This window comes from Sinohyriopsis cumingii, chromosome 16 (genome assembly GCF_028554795.1).
Source record: "Sinohyriopsis cumingii isolate HCF-2022 chromosome 16, ASM2855479v2, whole genome shotgun sequence".
Taxonomy (NCBI): Eukaryota; Metazoa; Mollusca; class Bivalvia; order Unionida; family Unionidae; genus Sinohyriopsis; species Sinohyriopsis cumingii.
This window is the reverse complement of record NC_142976.1, coordinates 64,819,725-64,844,882: the sequence shown is the minus strand read 5'-3', so window position 1 is coordinate 64,844,882 and position 25,158 is coordinate 64,819,725. Positions and strand designations below refer to the sequence as shown.

Here is a 25,158-nt window from a genome sequence, read left to right as displayed (position 1 = left end):
CATATTTATAATATAAATTAATTGCTCAAATATCAAATTGCAGTAGTGATAGATCGCGAGTATTAGATACAAGATTAAAGTTACTGGTTTATATATCAGGGTACAAATTATTTGTTTCTCATTGATGTTCGTAGGCTTTTCGATTACGTAGAACACAAAGGATTGCAGCAAACCAAATTATCTTTTAAGTGGTAGACTTTGAAATATATGTGTGGGTGACTGAAGAAAATAACGACATTTTTATATATAAATAATTACAAAGAAATGCATATTTTTCATCATTACAATGGACAAACAGGAAATGAGAACTATCTTTAAAGAAAACCATATTGTTCCAAACAAAAAAGAAGAAATCGTAAAATCTCTCTTAAAGAACAAAAGAACAAGTTTGTAATGAGACTTGAATAGTAGCTTGGCTCTGCTTTCTTCAGCGAGATCAGAATAGCTCTTTGTCTTTTCTTTCTTTAATGAGAATTGAATAGCTGTTTCACTTGACTTTCTTTAATGCCATGTGAATAGCTGTTTAGCTTTACAGTCTTTAAAGAATGAGCCTAATGTACATGACTGTGGAGCCTAATGTACATGACTGTGGAGCCTACTGTACATGACTGGAGCCTAATGTACATGACTGTGGAGCCTAATGTACATGACTGTGGAGCCTAATGTACATGACCGTGGAACCTAATGTACATGACTGTGGAGCCTAATGTACATGACCGTAGAGCCTAATTTACATGACTGTGGAGTCTAATGTACATGACTGGAGCCTAATGTACATGACTGTGGAGCCTAATGTACATGACTGTGGAGCCTATTGTACATGACTGTGGAGCCTAATATACATGACTGTGGAGCCTATTGTACATGACTGTGGAGCCTAATGTACATGACTGGAGCCTAATGTACATGACTGTGGAGCCTACTGTACATGACTAGGGAGCCTAATTTACATGACTGTGGAACAATTACGTGACCGAAAGTTAATGTATTTATATTGTCAAAAAATAAATTTAACCTCATAAACAATAACCTTATTAATTTTAATGACATACATATCCTTATTCATTTCCTGGAAATATGAGTCAATTCCTTTCTTGGTGTTCTTCATTTCCTGGCAATCTGAGTAAATTCCTCTCATGGTGTTCTTCATTTACTGCTAATTTGAGTAAATTCCAATCCTGGCATTCTTCATTTTCCGGTAATTTGAGTAAAGTAAATCTCCTGGTAATCTTCATTTCCTGGTAATTGAAGTAAATTCATTTCTGGTATTTTTCATTTACTGGTAATTTGAATAAACTCCTTTCCTGGTATTCTTCATTTTCCGGGAATGTGAGTAAAATTCATTTCCTACTATTCTTCATTTTCCGGTAATTTGAGTAAATTAATTTCCTGGTATTCTTCATTTCCTGGTATTTGGAGTAAATTCATTTCCTGGTATTCTTCATATACTGGTAATTTGAGTAAATTAATTTCCTGGTATTCTTCATTTTCCGGTAATTTGAGTAAATTCATTTTCTGGTATTCTTCATTTACTGGTAATTTGAGTACATTCGTTTCCTACGATTCTTCATTACTTATAATTTGAGCAAATTAATGTTCTGGTAGTTTTAGAAAAATCATATTTGGGTAATTTCCTTTTCATTTGTCCAACCTACCTGTTAAATAAACCAGATTGCTATAGCCCCTGATTATAAATTAGACTAGACTTACTGGTTGATGTCTATCAAGGTTCAAAACGTTTGTTTCTAATTGATGACTGTGATAATCTGGATTATTCTGGTTTCGAATAAGACCTGTTGAGCAGACTACTTCTAAAATTTAAACACACTTCTGTCGTATTCACTGGATGTGATCTCAATTTCTCCGGTTAGGTCACTTTGTTCTGTAGGCCCATTTCTGACAAACACATAAAGATGATATAAGTTGCACACTTTTACGTACATTTCCGTTCCAAATCCGATTGTTTATGATGAAGATGAGACATGTAGACCACCCCACCCCCGTATATGACATCATCAAGATTATGTACGTTGTATTATTACAAGATGCCATTGCTAACGTATTTAGTGGGGGTGGGGGTGGGGGTGGGTAGGCGGAGAGGTTCTCTGTAAGGGAAAATGAAACTATAGCAAAGTTCTGAGAAATGGCTGCAAAAATATTAAAGTGGCTGGATGAGTTTGTCTATTCTCTCTTTCAGCTGAACGGTGAAACGGCTGGCACATATTTTCAGCCTATGGAACTTTGTTGGCAAAATTAAAACGTTTCTGCTGGAATGCTCGTGAAGGAAACGACACCCTATGGAGATACTTTATCTACGTGTGTGTCAAGAATTATCATAAGATGTCGACTCCATCAGACCTTTTAACACACACACACACACACACACACACACACACTAAATTCCAATGCGTTGCCATGACCAAGTTATACAAAAACCCATTAAAATATATATGAATAGATCACAGATCAAAGCACTGTTATGGGAGAATACTTTTGTTTGGGTAGCAGTCTTGTATAACCAGACTGGTTCGTTTTTTTCTGCAACTTTTCTTGTAACGTGGGCCAGTTTCAAATGCCAGTCTTTCAGGTGCAAATTTAACTCAATGGTAATTATTTTAATTACTACAGGAATATGTTAGGATGATGGTTTATTATTGTTGGCAAAGTTAAAACGTTTCTGCTGGAATGCTTGTGAAGGAAACGACACCCTATTTTTCAGCATTTTCCCTCGCGTTCCGGCAATTGTTAGATAATGCAGAGATTACAGTACGAAGTAAATGTCAGGTCAATAAAATCAAGCAGCATATCTGTAAGAGCTTTACAATGAAACCTGTTAGCATATGTGAGGCAACTAAGTCAAAGGGTGCCAAAAACCTAACACCTACAACAAAAGAACATACATTTGATATAAATCTGAGAAATTTCCAAACTACAACCCTGAAATCCATTTCAAATTCATCTCATTATAACAGCTCATAACCTAAAATTTGTTGCACGCTTGCAAAGTAGCACATGTATGTATGTATGTATGTATGTATGTATGTATGTATGTATGTATGTTGACAGCTGGATAGTTAGGTACACACGTCTATGTTTATTTTCTTTCTGAGAGAGAAAGAGAGATCGAGAGAGAGAGATCATTTATCACCCTCCGACTTTTACAAACGTTTTAAAATCTAATAATGTCGTTGCCATAAGATTGTAGGGGTGTGGATCTTAGGGTTGGGTTTGGTGGACGGGGGCGGGTTAACTCTTTCTCTTAAAATCAAAACTAATTCCCTTATTTTTCATCTCATTAATTTTGGCCTGTATTTCACCAGATTCATTCCCTACCAAGTAAACACAAACTAAGACAATAGAAAACTGACATTGATTTATTTGTTCTCTTTCAGCGAGTTATCTAAATAAATTGTTACACCATTATTGTTACCAATATAATGACAATATCGATGAGAATACATATATGTATGTATGTATGTATGTATGTATAAATGTATGTGTGTATGATGAATGACTTTAACAATGGTAAATGAAGAATAATATATATATGTATGAAAACTGTACACTATTATATAACTGTCTCGTACCACTCCGTCCAATCTCGCCATCGCGCATACCTCCTTTATCCGTGTATGCTGACCCATTCAGCGTCGACTTAGATCTGCCCTTGTATAATGCGCCGTCAGGCTAGCGTCTTCGCTGATCGCTTGTAATGATACAACGAACAGTGCATACTCATTTGTCATAACATCAGTGATGGCAGATCTGGTCCCGCTTTCATTACATTTTTCAACTTGAGTATGTACTCAGCTTAAAAATGTGTTCTTCTGTACATTTTATTATTATAAAGTCAGATTGAAAACGAGAATCTGAATGCTAGGCCATCCACAAAAACACCCATCATTTTCGAAACATATGCTTAGTGCAGTTATCTCACATAACAGTATAAATAATCAGCATGCTAATCGTTTAGCTGAGGTTTTACTCCCAGTTGAAATATTTTACGAAAGCTGGACCTGGTCTATTAGGGGTTGGGGACCCGTTATGCAGGAGGATATACAATCAACCTTTGATGTACTTTTATCAAAGAAGCACATAAATTGGTTACTGCTCGTTCCCTATGTTGGTGTTTCGATTTCTCTGGTTATATCTGGAGCTGCGTCAGCATCAATATTTTTGTACAGTAATGATTTTCCAAATTTGGGAGTATCTCCCCACCCATAACTTCCATCTGCTTTGATTCTAAATTTAGATGATGGATAGCTATTAGGACTAGGGTCATATTTAAATTCCATGGTCATTCCACCCGTAACATTTGGAGCGGTCTGGGAATGTAGTGTGTTATAGTGGGCTAATTTCGATAAATTTTCGGCTAAAGTTGGGGAGGCGAGGTTGTCGCCATGCTGCCCTGGATGCCCGTACCCTCCCCAGTACTGATGTTCCTGGGTCATGCCAGGGGGACAGGGATGGTGCTCCACTATGGTTGTGAAAACCGGTCCTTGTCCATACGGGGAGGGGGAGGGGCTTCGGACAGCTTCATCGTCCATGGTATGCTCAAGTTGTAAAAACTTCTTGAAAGTGCTGGAATCTGAGAGATGGTCCCCGTAGTCGCCCTCAGATGGAGGCTTAGAAAAGCTGTTTCTGTGTTGCATCAGGGTGGCTTGGCCACTTGGTCGCGGTAGTGAATGATAGTAACCTTGACTACTCTTTTGTGCCTGCGCATACACGTTTTTAGAATTTCCGCTGTTCAGAACCGCCATTTCTAGCGTGTTTTTCTTCTGCTGTTCTTGCTGGCGCAACATTTCCTTTCTTTTACGCCTTTCTAGTCTCTTGTATCTGCACGTGATGCACACCCCGATGATGACTGACGTCAGCAAAACACCGCCAACTGCAGCAAGAATGATGACGTGTATAGGCATCGAGTCAGAACTCTCGGAGGCAGCTGCAAAACAAATAATAAAGTCGTTTTGTGTTATAAATACAAACGAAGTTATAAGTGTAAACATTAGGAACGACGAGACCAGTGAAGCGGGAGAAATTAACTATCATGGAAATGTATCTCTGTGTGTCGGCATGTGGAAATGGACCACCGATTGCAGACGCTTAAAGTGAGTTGGAACAACCGATTCGCAAATGGTGCCAAAAGCATGACAATACTTGTTATATACGTATGTAACACTGAACTTTTGTCTGTCAAACCAGTAGCGGCCTTAGCGAGGTGCGAAAGGGCATGTACGTCGAAAATTTTGAAGTTTGTTTAAAATAGATTAAAGTTTAATTATTTAAAAATAAATTTTGTTTTGAAAACAAGCCTGTATATTTATATGAATATTTCACAGAATTTCTTCAGTGATATATAAATTAGATTTTGTTACCCCATTGTCCTCAAACTGCCGCTGTATACACTCACACCTACAAAGATCTACTGCAGAACTTGAGAAAAAAGAAGCCATGATTGGGATCATAAGTACATCCCAAAAGTGAACACTGGGCAGAAATAAAAAATAATATGTGTGGGACCCTCCCCCACCCACGCCGAGTTTTAGTTCTAGTTTTAGCTATTATTAGGCAGTATGTCCGATTTTTTTAGGAACCGGTATTTATAAGGGTTCTATTCTATCAAAGACGTTCGTGAATATTGGACAGAAACTTTGTCGAGTCACCCATGATGGATGTGTATTGCCTGCTCTCCAGCCCTTTCCAGGCATTGCATTCTTTGCCATAACTAACGTGTAAAACCTTATAAACCAGGCCTTTTGAATTCTCCCACTTGTTTGTCTTGGACTAGGCACCTGCTATAGTTTGAACTTTAGAAATTTCTTGAATGCGGCAAACTATCAGATGTAAAACTTGAAAAGTAATTATACCGATCGGTAGCATCAAATGCAGGTATAACTTACGAATTAGAATTTATAAAAAGAAGTTCATCTTGATAGGAAAATCTGGGTAAATGTACAATAAAACCGCCTTCTTTCCCTTTGCAGCGTCGTTCCGCTTAATCAAACACACCCTACGTCATCCCCAGCCCCGAATAAGCATTCATTAATTTAATTCACATATAAATCAAATTTGAATATCACTAATTAAATCTCGAGAAAAGATCGATTATTGATGTATATTTTCAGACAGATGGGCTAATGATCGATTTGCTGTGTTGATTAGCATCCAGCAACCATCGAATGGTGTTTGCAGAATTACAACTTATCGCTGCTTGAGCAGTTTAACCGCGCCTTTCGTGTATGTAAAACAATACCTAATCGCACTCCGACCTAATCTGCTGGTCGGACTCAAGGTCAAAGCAATTTAAATGTCTAAAATACATTCTTTACCTATCACTGACAGACAGATTCAAGTGATATTAACTTTGCATGTTTTTGGTCCTCGTTTAAATTTCATTAAATCTGAAAAAATTTCTAAACAAATTTTATATCAACTTCATTATGAACTATAGTATTTTCAATATCTTTGCCAAAAATGATGCAGCTTTCTCCTTGGCCAACATTTAAATGGAAACCAGATTATAAAACTAATCCAGAAAATTCTAACCTTCTGTAAAAATATTACAGTTTTCTTCATCGGTTCCACCGGGGCAATTTTTGCGTCCATTGCACACAAGCGATTTGCTTATACATTTACCATCGCAGGCAAAGTCTTGAACATTACATTCTGGTCCTGGAAAAGACGATGTTAAACGATGGAATAAATACATGTCCTCTTAACTAGATGCATACAAAAAATTTTGGTCAAATCAGCAGCGAATGTATGTGTGTGTGATTTGGAGTTGTAACGTAACTTTAAAATTTCTTCAGTCATATCGCTACGATGTCTGCAGTGTGGCAGTTTATAGTAATGTCTAGCACTGGCGCATCATGCCGCAGACACGTATCATAATGTTAATTTTGCCACTAGGCCGACCAGTCCTAGCACTAAACTCATAATACTGACAGCCTAGTGAGACAGCTGCTAGTACAATTTTTTAAAATAAGTCTTTGATATGACACGGGGTTCGAAACCGCGACCTCCTACATCCGAGGCCTACGCTCTAACCACTAGGCCACCGGTGCGGTCCAAGCAAGCGTCACATGTGTCGTGTGAAAGGCCACAGCAACGTGCACCTAGACGTTGAAAATTTCTTAATTTGTGCTTCAATCCCATGCAAATAGATATCACTCTCTCGACAGTATGACTTCTTTGTTAATTACATACACATTTAAACAACTGAGTACGATCACTTCAAAACCTTCCTTAGAAAATTTATACGCAGTAAATATAAACGAAGTTCCAAGAAAACAGCGAGTTTTATAAAGTTACGTTTTATCTAATTATTTATAACTAACTATAAAGGGGCCGTCCTTTTTTTCGATAGATCAATAATAAATAAAATTAAAAATTAAAGAAAAGACTAACAACAAAACCAGCGGGTTCACGAATCAAATGAAGATTATTTTTCTGTTATTTATTTTGTTACCGGCTCGTATCACCTCTCCAGTTCTCTTATCAAGCTCCCTTAAACGAATGTTAAATTTGTTTATACTTCATGTTCCATAGTTCACTCACTAGTTTCAGTGGTTATGAAACAAAATCTTATGCTAATGTTCAGCCATTGAAATCTAAACAACCCAATTCCAATTTGCAAACGGTGACTCATGTTATGGTATGAAATATCGCATTATGATAAAATGTTAACGTGTCTTTCCTTAACGGATTACTTTGTGCTGTAGATTTTGAGGATATGCGAGGCACATACCTTGAACTTTCTTGTATTTAACAATCTGAAATTGCATGCATCAAATGTATAGTATTCCTCAACCAGTAAACAATCACAAATTGCCACTGGTTTTTCTGCAAATGCTCAGTCTGAAGTTTGGACAAACACATTGTTTTGCTAATATTTTGGTCACAAATAATTATGTCAAAACTGACATTTCCTTGTCCAGTTAACGTCACTTACTTGTCAATATATCTTTTTCATCTTGCCACATTAATGTTTTTTGTTTGTTTGTTTTTTCTTTTTTCTTTCTTTTCTTTTTTTTGTTTTCGCCATAGATGAAAATCACCTTTGTAAAGTGAAATAATGGCGACCAAAGCAGCCATGACTGATTGTCTTTGTGTTGCTAATTAACATCAGTGGACGAAATAACTGATACTATTTTGACATTATACACAGCTAAGAACTCAACCAATCAACGTCATCTCCCAAGAATAACATTTTCTCATTCTTTCCATATTCTCCATCCTCATATCCCAACTCCCACCCCAACCATGAAAGAACTGTCCCACATAAAATACGTTCCGACGCGCGTGTCGTAGTCTTCAAGAGCAGATCCACCAACCTTCTTTAAATACAGTATAGACTGCCTTCAAAGCTGGTTTCCAGGCAAGTCGTTGGCCCAAGATTCGGATGAAGACCCGGTTTGTGTTGGAGACGAACTCGTCCACTGGTGCCCCTTTACAGTACACTGCTTCACGGCGTGACTCGGCTGTCGTGCCATCGTAGATCTCAACGATGTTTACATCGCACTCGTTGGCCTTGGAAAACTCCAAAGTGAGGTCACTTATTCGTACCTGTAAGGAAAAGATATTTATCGGATGTATTCTGATCCTTTTATCTGAAAAAGCGCAGAGAAATGGAATAACATTTTGAAGAATAAGTATATAGTGTTACAAAAATTATGTTTACACATTTTATTTTCCGAACGCTATAAACGTATTGCTTTTTTAAGTAATAAAATACCTTGGACTTGATCGTCATGCAGTCTAACAGTCCATAGTTTCAATTTGGAGATTAAAACGTCATTCCCATGGGTTTATCTAAAAATACATGGCGATAGTTGAAAAAAATATTTTAAAAAATGCAAAAAGAAAAACGAAACGAAAAAAGAAAAGAAAAGAGAACATTAAAAAAAAAACTTTTTAAAAAAAAGCCAGTGGAAGCTAAAAACTCATTCTCTCACGACTAAATTCCAGTATATTGTCAAGGTCTATACGTTTCACTCCATAACACATTGTACTATGACTTCGAGTAGCCGCCGAAAGTATCATATTTGTAACTTGGACATTTTGGGTTAGACCGAAGAAAAATGGGGCGAACGTGAGAGCATTATGTACTTCGGCGAGACCACAACATCTAAATGTACAAGCCCTAAAATGTATTATCTACTTTGGTTGATAAAATTATGCAAGTCTTGTATAGGGGAGATAACTCAAACAATTTTTAAAATTAATTTTGTAAGAGTTGTTTCCCCGTGACCAATTTTTCATGAGCGCCGGCACGTAGAGGCAAGGGGGAGGGATGCGCACTTGAAATTGGTTTAGCCTACTTCCGTAAAATTTATCAGCTGACCACTACGTGTTTGCTCCCCTTTATATATATATATATATATATATATATATATATATATATATATATATATATATATATATATATATATATATATATATATATATATATATATAAAACACAAATTATAAGGCGAATAACAGTCCTTTCAAGTACACTGGATCCAGCAAGCGTTCACGTGTGTCAGGGATTGATTAAGATAAATGCAATAAACTCACAACGAACAGTGCAAAACGATTATCTAACTACCCTGAGCGCTTTCGACTCTTAATGAGTCTTTTTCAAAGGCAAATATAAAACATATGCAAGACAAACAAATAAAACTGAAAAACCGTTGTGTTTACAAAACTTTTCATGTGTGTGTGTGTGTGTGTCTGTGTGTGTGTGTGTGTGTGTGTGTGTTATTCCTATAATGATATTCGTGCTTTTCTACCTTGCTTCCCTTATCGACGTGTATCTCCCACGTGCAGTCGATGGGGTCAGCGTGCGGGTACTCCGGCTGGTCAGGGTCTACCAGAGGCACGTCCTTGGAAGATAGTATTCCATCTGGGGCCGGCTTATCCAAATAGACCCGGCACACTAGGGAGATTAAGAGGGAATTTGACGTTTATATAGACACAGTACCTTTCAGTTAAAAGTGATTTATTTTTTAAGATCAATTTCAACTTGAATAAGCATTCATTTTGGGGGCCGGTTTGGGTTGGCGGACGGGAATGTATATAAATAAACAGATGGTTGCAGCTTTCTCTGTTCTTGCACATTTTGCCAGTTCTCAGTACTTTATGGTGAGTCTTTACTGGAACGGCTTGGTATAATGGCCAAACAAAATGTTCTAACAAAATGGTCTAACAACATGGCCTAACTCGAGTAAGACAGGAAAGGGCTAACAATTCGCCTTGCATACCTTATTATATGGCTCCAATGTATGTATATATTTGGAACACATCTGTCACGATCGTAAGTGATTACATTACAAGCTAGTGTACTCTTCTAGTCAACTGTTGGAAAAATCTATGAGTTCCATATGCAATACACGTCATATTATACAGGAAAATATTCGGCACATTCTTCCGTTTGCTCTCTCTCGGTCGAAACACTTATTTAAATGAACCAGAAAGCATCGGAAGCCTTTTCTCGCTCAATATAATCTCGCATTTATCTCAAATACAAATTATTTTCTCCACTGTAGTGGGGGTGTTAGAAAGTCAATGGCGATGATCATCTATATAGAGACGTTGTCTGGGGAAACTATATGTGGCTGATTTAGCTTGTAAACATTTTTCAGTATTATGCCAGTAGTTCATACTACACTTAAACGTTTACGAGAGAAAAAAAAAATCGCTAAAGGAAAACTCATTACTTTAAATCTCACATTCATTCGGCAATGACCCCCTTCTGTCTGTCTGTCTGTCTGTCTGTCTGTCTCTCTCTCTCTCTGATTAGACACTTGTTTATGATCTTTTCTTACATACCTTGTTTTTGCACATGGCTGTAATCTGAAATAAAAATAATAATAATAATAATAATAATAATAATAATAATAAAATAAATAATGCAAGAAATGTAGAAGTACATACACGGTCAATAAAAATTATACTAATATTGCTTTTAAGACAAAATAAATGTCACAAATTTTGCATCATCGTGTTCTAATTTGACACGAACGATTGCTGAAAAATAAATGACAAAGTTATATTTTAATTTTGTACATCCTTCAGAAATCCAAATATACTTGTACTAATAGTCTGTTCAGGATAGACGATGACAACAAAGTTCAGGCCGGTTCTCCTGATGAGAAATGTCGATTCATCTGGTGGGAAATATAAATGTATGCAAAACTTGTTTTATCAGGGCTATGGCTTCCAGACTTTCCTGTGTCGAACGTGTCCGGCTAATTTCGCAGATATATCTCTCCTCATGTATATTGTCACTGCTTAATTAAGAACATGTCAGTCGAAACTATTTAATTTCGTGGATACGATCACTTCATCAACTTCGAAAAATTATAACAAAGTTTCCAGTTATGATGAAAATCAATTATATTGCAAGTATACTGTATCCAATCTTGAACAGATTCACTACAACATATACTGTTCGCTGAGTTTTCTTTCTTTCCCAAGACGGAAATATACCATATAATAATGACAATATATTTAATTTTCTCAGTAATTGAATGACAGGCGTGTTCTGCTAACACTCACATACAAGAGCTGGCTAGTTTGTACTCCATCTTCAAAATCGAATCACGTGTAAGGGCACTGGATGTTGACAGACACAAGCCAAACTAAACTAATCAACACTTAAAGATAAAACAGTTCAAACGAAAGACCATGGCGATAATTAAGATGTGTCGATAGACAAAGTGCACGACTTTCTCACGTGTTGGTACCACTACTGCCATTATTAATACCATTTTACAACATCCACAACAGTTACAAATTATAAAGCTGTTGCCTCCACCACCACCACCACCATTGCTGTAGCTACATGAACAAAAACAAAAGCTACTAAACTACTGCTACTGCTGCTACTACTACTTCTACCACTTAACAGCTACTAGTACCTTGGGCACACGCATATTTCACCTCTAAACATGTTTTGGCTAACATCCTTAAAATTTAAGAGCTGACAACTACACATCCCCCAATAATTATGCGGATGCCCCTGACTACTACTGCCATAATTACTACTACAACAATTAAAACTATACTACTGCTGCTGCCACTGCAACTACTACTGCTATTACAATAGCTACTGCTACATTCTCTTGCAACTTTTAGTACTCTTACAACTAGTAGTAGTAGTAGTAGCACTAGCACTGCAAATGTTGTCATTAGTACTGTAACTGTTACTTCTTTTATTGCTTTACTGTTATTTCTTTTACAGCTGCCCGTACAACAACAACAACTACCACTAATAGTTCTATTGTTGTAAAAGCAAAGCGATGAAAATGGCCCCGTTTCAAAAAGGTATATGTTGACAGCAATATAGCATACCCAAAGTATTTTATATTATTGTCATAAAAACTGATGTTTTAAGACAAGTGATTGCTTAATGGAGGTGAACAACAAAGATGGGTTAACCGTATTACGTCTAGAATAAAACTAGTACCGTATTAACGCTGCTACTATTTCTTCTTGTGCTCCTTTATGTGTTGATTTATTGTTGCATGTTCAACTATTACTACTAACACTACAAGAACAGCAACTACTACTGCTGCTGTCACTACTACTATTACTATTACTGCTAATAATGCTGCTGTTTATATTACTATGGTTACATAGTTACTACCACTACCACTACATCTACGAATACTACTTCTCCTACTACAGTTACTACTATCACTACTACTACTACTACGGTTACTACTACTGCCACTACTACTACAACCATTAATACTACTTCTACTACTATGGATACTACTACTACTACTATTGCTATTACGTCTACAACAACTAATAATACTACTTCTACTACTGCGGTTATTACTACTACTACTGTAATTACTAATACTACTTCTAATACTACGGTTATTACTACTACTACTGTAATTACTAATACTACTTCTAATACTACGGTTATTACTACTACTACTGTAATTACTAATACTACTTCTAATACTACGGTTATTACTATTACTGCTGTAATTACTAATACTACTTCTAATACTACGGTTATTACTACTACTACTGTAATTACTAATACTACTTCTAATACTACGGTTATTACTACTACTGCTATTTCTGCTACTTCTTAAGCAACTACTACTACTACTTCTACTACGGTTACTACTACTATTTCTACTACTATGGTTAGTAGGGGCCGGGAGTGACCGAGTGGTCCAAAGCGTTCTCCGTTACGTATCACTGCCATCTCATCTCTGTCTGCGTGGGTTCGAGTCTCGTATTCGGCCAATGTGGGTATGTGAGAAAGCTTGCCAGTAGCTTCTCGAGGGTCGGTGGTTCTTTCCGGGGATTTTCCGGGTTCTTCCTCCACCACTAATACTGGCCGCCATGTATAGCCTATCTTGTACTGAAAAATGGCGTTAAACCCTACAACAACAACAACAACAACAACAACTATGGTTAGTATTAATACTACTGTTACGACTGTCACTTCAAGTCTTACAATTGCCGCTGACACTGCTACATCTATTGCCACAAATCTTACCACAGTTGACACTGCCACAGCTGTTACTGTTCGTATTGACACTGCTACAGCTGTTGCTACCAGTCTCAATACGCTATTGATACCGCTACAGCTGTTGCCATTGATATTGCTAATGATGCTGACATTGATACAGTTGTTGTACTAGTATTACTGCAACTGCTGATACTGATACAGTTGTTGCTATTGGTACTACTTGTACTGATGCAGTTTCTGCTACTAGCAGTATTACTACTATTGCTGCTGCAGCTACTGCTGTTATATGGATAATATATTCCATTATTATATTTGTCTGAAGCGATTCGTATGTTCTACCTTACCTCCATCTACCTTGTATTCATACACTGCTTTGAAGCCACCATACTGAAGGAGCTTATCCGTCTTAAAACGTGCCCACAAGAAGCGGCTTTCTGTTTGGATCACCTCTGGAAAAGCGTCACCACAGTAGCGAGCCAGGGGTTTAGAATATCCGAAGGGACCGTCCCTTAATTCTACAAAATCGTATTTGCATCCATCCGACTGTTCAATCTGGAATTTCTCCATAAACACGAGCTCGATGTTAAAGCCTGGTGGTGCTGTAAAAATAAAGTGTTTTTGAATGTATACTTTTCCGTAGAAGAAACCTATTTACTATTTGATGTTATTAAAACACAACTAAATCCCTTTAAAAGGAAGAATCTTAGTTGTCCAAATTACCAACGCATCAAAGAGGATATGATGTGCTATAAAATATACAATCTGACACAGACCAATAAACAAATTAGACGTCAAGTCAATATACATGTTCTAATATATGTATATACGGCATGCAAGTACAGGTGTTTTCCTTCCATCCTTATTTTGGTGTCCCTTGCATTTTATAATCTGGTTCTGAAATCCTCAACGTAGTCGAAAGTCTGTGGTGTATTCTAGTACACATAGCTACAGGTAATGGGTGCAATATAAATTTGCATAGGCTATTGCCTGAAATAAAATCTAGAAAATAAACAAACGATGCGGACAGAAGATGCTATCAATACGTACATTCCTTTCATGGTTTTTAGAAAGAAGATTTTTGTGATTTGCCTACACAATTATTAGGCTAAAAATCAGGTGAATTTTTTTTAATGATTTCTAGCCCGATTCCAAATGAATTGTTGAGGACCAATCGACTTGGAGACATACGGACTGGGTATTACTTCGAAAGGGGCTGATGAGTGTGGTTTCACGTGCGCATGAACCAGGGCGGTGATTTAAAGAACCGATTAAAGCGAGCCTCATTTCCCTTTTCTTCAGTAAACACTCAGTTTATAAAAATTCCATAACAAAGATCTGCATCGCCAATTCTCTACTATAATGACACAGCTTTAACAAACTACACCGGAAACGCATCTTCGAATACCCCGGGCTGACGATTGTAGTGTTCGCTATCCGAGATTTCAAAGAATATCGGAAATGTATTCAACATGTAAACTTACCCTCCAAGTAGGTAACACATTCAACGTCATTGAGGTATTCGTTGGGATAATTCGGGCTGTAAAATTCCATGTTTTCCCAATTTCCATATGTAAAGTTCCAGCACCTTGGGTCTATATAGTCTGCCGTCATGGGCGGTGGTGATATAGTCAATAGGTTTGAATGCGTAACTGAAAAAAGAATCTTAAACACGTGAACGTAATTTCCGAGATTTTATGTGGATATATTATTGCATATATGTTGGCGTTTGGATGATGGTACCTAAAGAGATCAATGGCGAATCAAAATCAGAAGAATTGATTTGGTGTTTAGGAGTTCTGCCTGAAATTCTCTAATATCAAACAGATCTAACAGAGAGGCACTGTACCAGTTACCGCGCAGATATGGCTGTTGCCTGATACTGGTTCTTGTCTCGATGAAGTTTTTTTCTTCTTCTGAATGTATCAGAACAAAATTCACATTAAATAAGCCGAATGTTGAAAATAGCAATTATATCACATACTGCTATATATATATATATATATATATATATATATATATATATATATATATATATATATATATATATATATATATATATATATATGGCTCATCACGACCGAGTAGATATTGTTTGGGTCGAGTAATACTACTTTACTATCCACACGTCCATGAACAGATAACAGACCTTTTCAAGACTGAAGCTTTATCGATTCAGTTTCATCCAAAGGGGCAATGCCAGTAGATATTTCTAAAAGTATATAATTACTTTTCACAAGATAAATGTTTCCAAATTACATTCGAAATCAGTATTTTAAGCGTAACAACTTTCACACAATGCAATGCATACTGTTGTAATCAATTTATAAAGCAGATAATGTCGAGACAACAACAGATTGGTCGAAACCAAGTTGGGGTAATGACGAAATTGTTTTACTAATTATGTTGGCTGAAATTTACACGGTTGGAATTCTTCTTTCAAATGCAAGTTACTAAAAGTTTGTTTTGTGAAAAATAATTACAGACTTCATAAATATGTGTTGGTGTGACAATGTATTAACAAATCTGCACAGTCTTGTAAATACTAGTGATTATACCCCCTGAAAGAACCATCGACCCTCGAGAAGCTACAGGCAAGCCTATGTCATCTTAATTAGAACAGTTTCTGCATAAGCTATGTGCGAATTTATATTCATTTTATTTTTAACATCATTCTTTGTTTATATTTTAATTACATGCTGATAAAATCTAATTCAGTCGTAACAATTTATTTTATGAAGAAATATTTTAAAATAAAAATGGCTACTCACATTTTGCCCCTTTTCCAACGTCTACAACAAGCCAAACCCAGACTGTTAACGTGGGAACTGAAAGTAGACATACGTAATCATATAAAAAAATAAATCAGTATATGTCATGCTTGAGCTTCGGTCGTCTGATTAATCAGCGCTTTCGACTTTTTGATTTTAACCAATTAAACATCACAGTTTTGATATGAATCTGAGTTCGAACATGACCATAATCACCATATAGTGGCCATATGTTCTTTTATTTACTGAACATGTTTTCGTCGTTCAAAGAAATCTGAGATAATCAGTTTTACGTACATTACTATCCACACACACACACACACACACACACACACATATATATATATATATATATATATATATATATATATATATATATATATATATATATATATATATATATATATATATATATATATATATATATATATATATATATATATATCCTTAGATGTGTTATATTATATTATGCTATTGTATGTCCTGCATGTCATGTTACTTCAAGTTGTTCAGGTCCATTCCTGCAATAAAATCTTCAAAACAATATGGTACTTGTTTAAGTACTCCAAGTCTTTCATCTGTTCTTCATGTCTTTCAAGCAGTATTCCATAGGATTTTCTGTTAAACATAATGTAAATCATCAAATCTTGGCTCACGAAATAATCGCAGATCTAGCGTATGCAGCATATTCGTCCATTAAGATACTGAAAATAAACTGTCTTAAATCACAGTCGTGAACGTAAATAACATTTTCTCAAATTAATGCTTCTTGCTAAATTTTTGAAAATGCTCGTTAAAGTTTTGTGATTTACAGTAACTGACAACTGCATGATACAGCGTTTTATAATCATCGGGCTAAAATGTTTTTAGCCTGACCTCAGTCGTCATCTCTCTGCAGAAGCAAGTCTGGTGGTGCCCGAGTTATCGCATGCCAAACCCCTAAAAAGTCAGCGTCTTTGTGCTCAGATGTCTCATTTTGTTCACAGCCTTTCCGTATAATTTAAATGGTTTTGACCTGGAAGCTATTATATCAAGATTATGCAATTCAAATGATGATATACACTGATACGCCTAGAAATAGAGAACCTGTTAATGGCGCCCGTGTACACATTAATACTTCCATCTGTTGCAGTGTATCATACGATAAGCTAAGTATCGCATGCTTCAACTTTGTTCCCATATGCCACTACTGACGAAACGGTATTTCGTTCTTCATGCCGTCCAGTGAACGTTGCAAAGTTTTCATCTGATTTTATTTATGATGACCATTATTGCCTCAACTTTCAATCTTGTTTCTTGAAGACGTAAAAAAATAACACATAGTTGTATTTTAGGCATAAAATCTATCTACACGTGGTGTGCTTTCATCACGCTCTTATCAAAATGAAATTCCCCTTGATAACAGTGCAGAAGCGCTGGTAAGACTATATTAAATACCTCTCTAATGAATAACTAAACACGGCTTATGTGTACTGTTTGTTGCAATTTGTTTCAATCTGAAATCGGTTTTTACTAACTTCCCAGGATACCAAGTGCGAAGAACAATGACTCAACGCTGGAGAGTGAATCCCTTGATTTCAGTAAAGTATGACTTCTCCACAGTTGAGTTATACCGAACTTAAAATTGAAGCTGACTTGACCTGAAATATCTATATGGTTTCGTGTCAGATATATTTGCACACTGGCTTTATATGAACCCTTCTTTTACAACATGCGAAGTGACACGTACTATTATCCTTGTCCGTCCGGTTAAATTTTGTCCCGAGATCATAATGAAGTGTCATTCGTGTTCATTAACCACATTTATTGGGGATGGGGAGGGGGCCTCAATTTTGTTATTTGTCAGCAAGAGATGAAAAGCGAGAATTTGATCTGATGAGAACGGGCAGGGATGGGAGTTGTGGTGGGGTATGTTACAATTAAGAAATAAAAAGTTACTTTATATCTAGCTGACAATGCTCATCCAGTATCCGGGACACACTAGTAATCATAAATGGATTCTATCATATGTTGGCAGGCTTTGCACCTTTTACCGTCACAGGGGTTAGACCAAGACCACACTAGTCAATCTAACCCCTGTGGCGATAAAAAGTGCAAAACCTGCCAACATAAGATAGAAACCAGGACATTTTCTAGCAGAGTGACAAGAGAAAAACTGAACATACATGGATCAAACAAAACGTGCAAAACAGAGAATGTAATTTATCTCATCACATGTAAGATTTGTAGCATCCAGTATGTCGGAGAAACTGAAAAACTACACAAAAGAATCAACCTTCATAGATCTGATTGGATGACAAAAAGCTGTACAGAACACTTCTCCTCCCATGGCCACTTTCAGTGATATAACACTTATAGCAATTGCTCACAACCCCAAATGGAGTTCCGAAACCAGGAAAGAAAAGGAATCTTACTTAGAACATTGAAACCAAGCGGTTTAAACCAAAAAGACAAGAAAAAGACAGCCATTCACAAATAAAATTACCTTTTTGCAGCCGGCATGTTCTCTTTTCAATTCAATATATATATATAAAAGTAACGGTTGATTATAAGCACGAATATATTAGATTAAGCGATGTTGTCCAGCGTCAGATCTGTTAAATGTCCCGTGTATTATGTTTCTGCAGCCATGTATTCAAAAGGCATTGGTAATAACAGCCAGGTATCATAAGGGGATGTAAGATGGAATAACAAGGGCTTCTTGCCAGTTTGTCGTACAGCAGGCAGCCGAGAGCTTCACTATGAGACAAATGGCGGACTTGTATACCATCCCAAAAGCTATTAAAGCCTATGACAATTAGTGATAAGAAGTCACTATTTACCTTCTTGTACGTTTCGACTGCGTGCAAGTTTATGTTTGCCAAAATGATGGAACACAGTCCAATATTTACGAGAATCCCATTAAAAGTAAGCGATATATCTTAATATTTGATATAATAAAAGTTTGATTATCTCGAAATACTCTGCATTTTATTTCACGCCTGGCACCAGCCATGCCTAACGTGTCATCTGACGATACCCAAAAGTTGAGTATCAATCTTTCCACAGATAGTGTGTTTATCCTGAATTTTTTGTTTACATTTTGTTTTCTTTTTCTGTTCTTTTTCTTTTGCTGACAAGAAACGTCTGCTGATTTTTTACATATCAACATTGTGAACCTGGATCACTTGAAATATAAATACTGATGGATAAAAACATAATCTAAAAGCTGATTTTCATATTTATTTTCACGGTGCGATGAATAAATAAATCACGCATGACGGGAAGCAGTCTATATTTACGGGGGGGGGGCTTTACATAATATTACACCCTATCGTCAGCATCTAATTATACTGAGCCATAACTTTGACTCACAAACCAATATTCTTCACGATGATCGCTTGTCAAATTGTACAATCTTTGATCTTTTGAAAAATCAGCACTTTTACATAGTGAAGAATTCAAGAGATCCAGAATCACTTTAACATGTATTGGTTGACGTGGACTTTTGCGCTACTCGTAGCTGAGTATCTCTCTCCAGGTAAGGGTTATTATATATAAATGTATGAGGAAATAGTATCCTGCCACGAATTATACATAAAATAATAGCTGAATAAATAGTTTTAAATGCACAGGTGGAAGCTCAGAAACTCCTCTAATCAAGCACATATGGAAAAGTATGTTGATACGTGAACACAGATAAATTGTATGTTCGTGAGTGGTTTATTTTCTTCTTCAGTATGAAACAATTATTGTGATCACATATGTTTTCTGCAACGGAAAGCCAGCGCGGCCGATTTACCGAGGTTCATTATTAGGTTTTGGTTTTCCAAGGTCTCGCAAAGTGTTCTTTGATTTTATAATTTTATTTAGCAGAACTGTTCTTGCCATGATGAAACTTATATAAGATTTTTTTTCGTTTTCATTATTTGTATACTCTGTTTTCCTTTTCATTATTTCATAAGTAACATATATTGAAACAACGCCATTTTACTTCCAGTCTCTATTCGAATGGCCTGGGTAGTGATGGAAGGAAAGCATAGGGATCTGTTTCACGTTTAATGGTATTTAATGGTAATGTTTAAATATATCTCAAGCACACTATACTTTCAGCAACTTATCGATATACAGTATGACTCACTGCGGGTAGCTATCCTTATTCCCGCCAGTTTATCTGATCCAGTGCCAGAAAGGCACGGTTAGAAGTAAGCATGTGTCGCAATTAAACCTAAAATACAGATCGAGTGACTTGTTATGTTTTATACTTAAACAGTTAAGTCACTCACTGCATTTAAACTGACGAAAATGTCAGGACCTCGAGATAAACGCATCAACATTAAAAACATCTTAAGAATTTTTTTCTCAATATTAAAAAGCACCGGCTTCCATTGGATATGTTACAAGAAGACAAACAGAGAGAGAGAGAGAGAGAGAGAGAGAGAGAGTATCTATCTATCTATCTAATTATCTAGAGAGCGAGAGAATGAATCAAAGTGTCCAACCTTGCGTGCGTCACCTAGCCATTACGTAGGTATCTGAAAAGTTCGCATCAAACTTCAAACTAGAACTTTGTTCCATTTAAATTCCATTTACTCCAGAACCCGTATGCTAACAAAATATGATGCAAATGATTTTGCGTTTTTTCCTGTCTTAGCAGTCGTATTAAAATAAATTTGAACACAAAGATCGTGTAACCCATAACCTTCAACCTAATACCTGACTGTCACACGTTTAAACGTAAATGTGACCATATATGGATTGATATAGTTTGTATGGTACCTTATATCTTAGGGGCCCCGAGTGGCCGAGTGGTCTAAAGCGCTCTCCGTTACGGATCACTGCCATCTCACCTCTGTCTGCGTGGGTTCGAGTCTCAGATTCAGCCAATGTGAGTATGTGAGAAAGCTTGCCAGTAGCTTCTCGTGGGTTGGTGGTTCTTTTCGGGGTTTTCCCGGGTTCTTCCTCCACCATTAATACTGGCCGCCATGTATAGCCTATCTTGTGCTGAAAAATGGCGTTAAACCCTACAACAACAACAACCTTATATCTTGTGTCATGCTTACGTGCAACGTTCGTTTTTTTAATTAACCTTATAACAACGTTCAATTAATTGAAAGATAGTTCATAAAAATATATTTCCACGTCGAATGAAACTGAACATTTTTAATATGGTTGCGAATATATCCATGCCGCCACTTATTTGTCTTGATATTTCCAATCTCTGTAAGAAAATACTGAGTAACGAACAATACATTCGTAAGGAAGAACTGTGCTAGTAGAACAAGAATGCATAGAACCGTTGAAATCCAAGCATTACCTAAACTAAACACAAAACATAAGACAGACAGACGCACATGCCGATTGTACAGTCCTTGAGGGATATAAAAGATACTTTAAATGGAAACAAGGTATTAAATACTAGTTTTTGTCTGCAATAACCAGCTGAACCCGAGTCAATAATGACTGACTAATAATGACAGCTTGACCCACACCCCTTAACAGTGAGACATAACGAACGAATAGCGCAATATTTCAGTCCTTGTGCCTCTAAAATTACAATTAGTTTTGGTGATTTCTCTCGCAAACGGAACCCTAAAGGCAGCTGAAGCTTGTTTCTACCTTAGCTTTTGATAGGTTTGCAAACTTATCGAAAACTTGGATCGGTTTAGTTCGCTGTACTGTGTAACTTGCATAAACTCGCTTCTGATATATTTGCTGACAGGGAAAATGAATTTGACATTTGAACAGGTGTGCGCCAGGGTTCGATGCTGTCTTGATACCGCGAAAAATGATCTACTTTAGCATGCCGAGATAACACTGGGAAGAACAGGCATCCAGTTTCACTTTAATAGCGCTATTTCAAATGTAACGTAGTCACAGCCTGATTGCATCAAAGAGGGCTGCATGCAGCCAAACTGACACGATGTAGATAGGCTGATTGAAAATCCCGTCTTTCTTAATACGTACACGCTTTTTGCGTATTAATATGATCCAAGTTCTCGTGTGAAATGGCTCATTGTCTTTGTATGTTGATAAATTTATACAATGATGCCCTTTCGACTTTCCTTTGGGACATGGAAACAAACTTAAGAATATAATTGATAAAGTATCCAAATTTACAACCGCTGCTTGCCATAAATCTTTGCCAAATGATTTACAGTATATGTGTGTGTGTATGTGTGTGTATGTGTGTGTGTGTGTGTGTTTCTGTTGTACAGTTTGAAATTAAAATAGATATAGAAAAAGCAACTCGTAGAACCAGATCTGACTGTATCCGATGCCGGATAATATATATATATATATATATATATATATATATATATATATATATATATATATATATATATATATATATATACATACATACATACATACATACATACATACATATATATATATCTTTGAAATTGTTATGTAAATAAGGTCAATTTACTGGTAAATTTGAATTTCTTGCCACTTTTTTAATCGTTTCTCAAAGGGAGTTCACTTTTGACTAGTGGGTCATAACAAGGTTGTCATAGTTACTCGTCTTCTGTCAGGATCTACCAGGAATTTGAGTGGGACTTAGTCGCATGCACTAATCTTTATCGCTTGACGTCATATTGTTCACCTTTTTAAGTTTCATCTATTTGCTTTTTGCGTTTTGCGAGGCGCCTTTGTTCCCTCAGCGTTAAAACACTGCAAAACAAGTTTGTCTTATTGACCATAAGAAAGATAAGTAAAAATATAAGTTTCTCATGGCAAAGCTAAAGAATTTCTAGAACTATATGTGTTAGTAATACGACCGTGTGTAATAATTCAATCGAGTTTAAGATCGTGGAACATTCTTTCGCGATTTTGTAATATTAGAAACCAGAAATATGTTATATTTAACATGATTGCGTTGCAACCTTGTACTGGCCACAATGTTACAAGAGTCTAATCGTTGCTGAAAAAGTGAACATTTGCGCAGACGGAGCTTGAGCTGGCTGCTTCAAGCTCCAACTGCCCGCTAAGTATACATTAACAGCGTCTGTTAAATTGATGGTGGAAAAATATCGTAAACGAAAATACAGCAGATATTCATTTGAAATAAACGTAACGAAAAACCAAAATAATGTCATGATATAGAAAGCACTGCGCTATGTATGGTTGACATCTATGAGAAGAAGAAGAAAGACTCCCTAGATCGATTTCATCATTTCACTTTGAGGTGTAGCCGTGAATGAGATTGTGTACAAAAATGACTCACTCAAACATGCACGGAAGATATTGTTGAAGAGTCAAATAATGTTTCAGTTTAATATCGTGCAACATTCTTTCGCGACATTTACAACATGAGGATTAGAAGACTTTACTGGAAAATTTGTCACCATTGTTTCTGCATAATTTCACAAGGGATATCAAACGATCAACATTTATCAGCATTTTAAATCGGGTAGAGACTTTAACAAGATTGTTATTTTGGTATATGACAGAGCTTCCTCATACGTTGTGTCTGTGCCCGACCGCAGAAAACACGTTTCTTGAGTGGGATGAAAACGTATGGTTCTGTTTCTGAAGTATATCGATTTTCTCAGTAACTTTGTTAGGTATGAGATTTAGAAGAATTAGCATCATCTCCATGTGAAGTTTAGAGGAATCCAACTACATTTCCATATGAGATTTAGAAGAGTTGGATTCATTTCCATATGAGGTTTAACTGAATTAGCTTCATTTCCAGATGAGGTTTAGAGGAATCAGCTTCATTTCCATATGAGGTTTAGAGGAGTTATCTTCATTTCCATATGAGGTTTAGCTGAATTAGCTTCATTTCCATATGAGGTTTAGAGAAATCAGCTACATTTCCATATGAGATTTAGAAGAGCTGGGTTCATTTCCATATGAGGTTTAGAGAAATCAGCTACATTTTTTTATGAGATTTAGAAGAGCTGGGTTCATTTCCATATGAGATTTAGTTGAATTAGCTTCATTTCCACGTGAGGTTTAGAGGAATCAGCTTCATTTCCATATGAGGTTTAGAGAAATCAGCTACATTTCCATATGAGATTTAGAAGAGCTGGGTTCATTTCCATATGAGGTTTAGAGAAATCAGTTACATTTTCTTATGAGATTTAGAAAAGCTGGGTTCATTTCCATATGAGATTTAGCTGAATTAGCTTCATTTCCAGATGAGGTTTAGAGGAATCAGCTACATTTCCATATGAGATTCAGAAGAGCTGGGTTCATTTCCATATGAGGTTTAGAGGAGTTATCTTCATTTCCATATGAGGTTTAGAGGAGTCATCTTCAATTCAATATGAGGCTTACCAGAATTAGCATCATTTCCATATGAGGTTTAGAGAAATCAGCTACATTTCCTTATGAGATTTAGAAGAGCTGGGTTCATTTCCATATGAGGTTAAGCTGAATTAGCTTCATTTCCATATCAGGTTTAAAATAATCAGCTTCATTTCCGAATGAGATTTAGAGGAATCAGCTTCATTTCCATTAGAGGAATCAGTTTCATTTCCATATGAGGTTTAAAGGAATTAGCTTCATTGACAATATGAAGATTAGAAGAATTAGCTACGTTTCCATATGCGGTCTTGCTGAATTAGCTTCTTTTCCCTATGGAGTTTACAGGAATTGGCTTCAATCCATATGCGGGTTAGAGGAATTAGTTTTATTTACAATATAAATTTTAGAGGAATTAGATTCATTTCCATGGGTTTAGAGGAATTATCTTTATTTCCATATGAAGTTTAGAGGAATTAGCTTTATTTCCATATGAGGTTTAGAGAAATTAGCTTTATTTCCATCCACACAAAACTTCTAGCCCTTAGACATGAAACTTGTTATTCGTTAATGTAGCGACCTACAATAGGTCCTACATTGTTTTCAGTATTGATATGAGCGGTCAAATTATGGTGACTGCTTTGTGTGCTTCAGATTCGTGTAATTTGACTG

At 36.3% G+C, this 25,158-nt stretch overlaps 1 protein-coding gene across 3 annotated transcripts in view; it reads right to left on the bottom strand.

Annotated features, from left to right (window-relative positions):
* Positions 1–3,358: 3,358 nt before the first annotated feature.
* The window catches only part of LOC149780596 (neuropilin and tolloid-like protein 2), a 34,757-nt gene continuing 12,957 nt past the window's right edge, over positions 3,359–25,158 (bottom strand). Inside the window, exons 1-9 of one of the 3 annotated variants that reach the window (XM_089937712.1) lie at positions 16,804–17,071; positions 16,252–16,308; positions 14,965–15,132; positions 13,828–14,082; positions 10,813–10,836; positions 9,774–9,919; positions 8,334–8,565; positions 6,547–6,672; positions 3,359–4,942 (exon numbers count right to left, since the gene is read on the bottom strand). In XM_089937712.1, coding sequence (XP_089793838.1) covers positions 4,119–4,942; positions 6,547–6,672; positions 8,334–8,565; positions 9,774–9,919; positions 10,813–10,836; positions 13,828–14,082; positions 14,965–15,094 — 1,737 coding nt within the window. In that variant the 5' untranslated portion in view covers positions 15,095–15,132; positions 16,252–16,308; positions 16,804–17,071 and the 3' untranslated portion in view covers positions 3,359–4,118. Of the gene's footprint in view, positions 4,943–6,546; positions 6,673–8,333; positions 8,566–9,773; positions 9,920–10,812; positions 10,837–13,827; positions 14,083–14,964; positions 15,133–16,251; positions 16,309–16,750; positions 16,772–16,803; positions 17,072–25,158 lie in introns of those variants that run through there. The other 2 variants (XM_089937711.1, XM_089937710.1) reach the window with 2 other exon arrangements.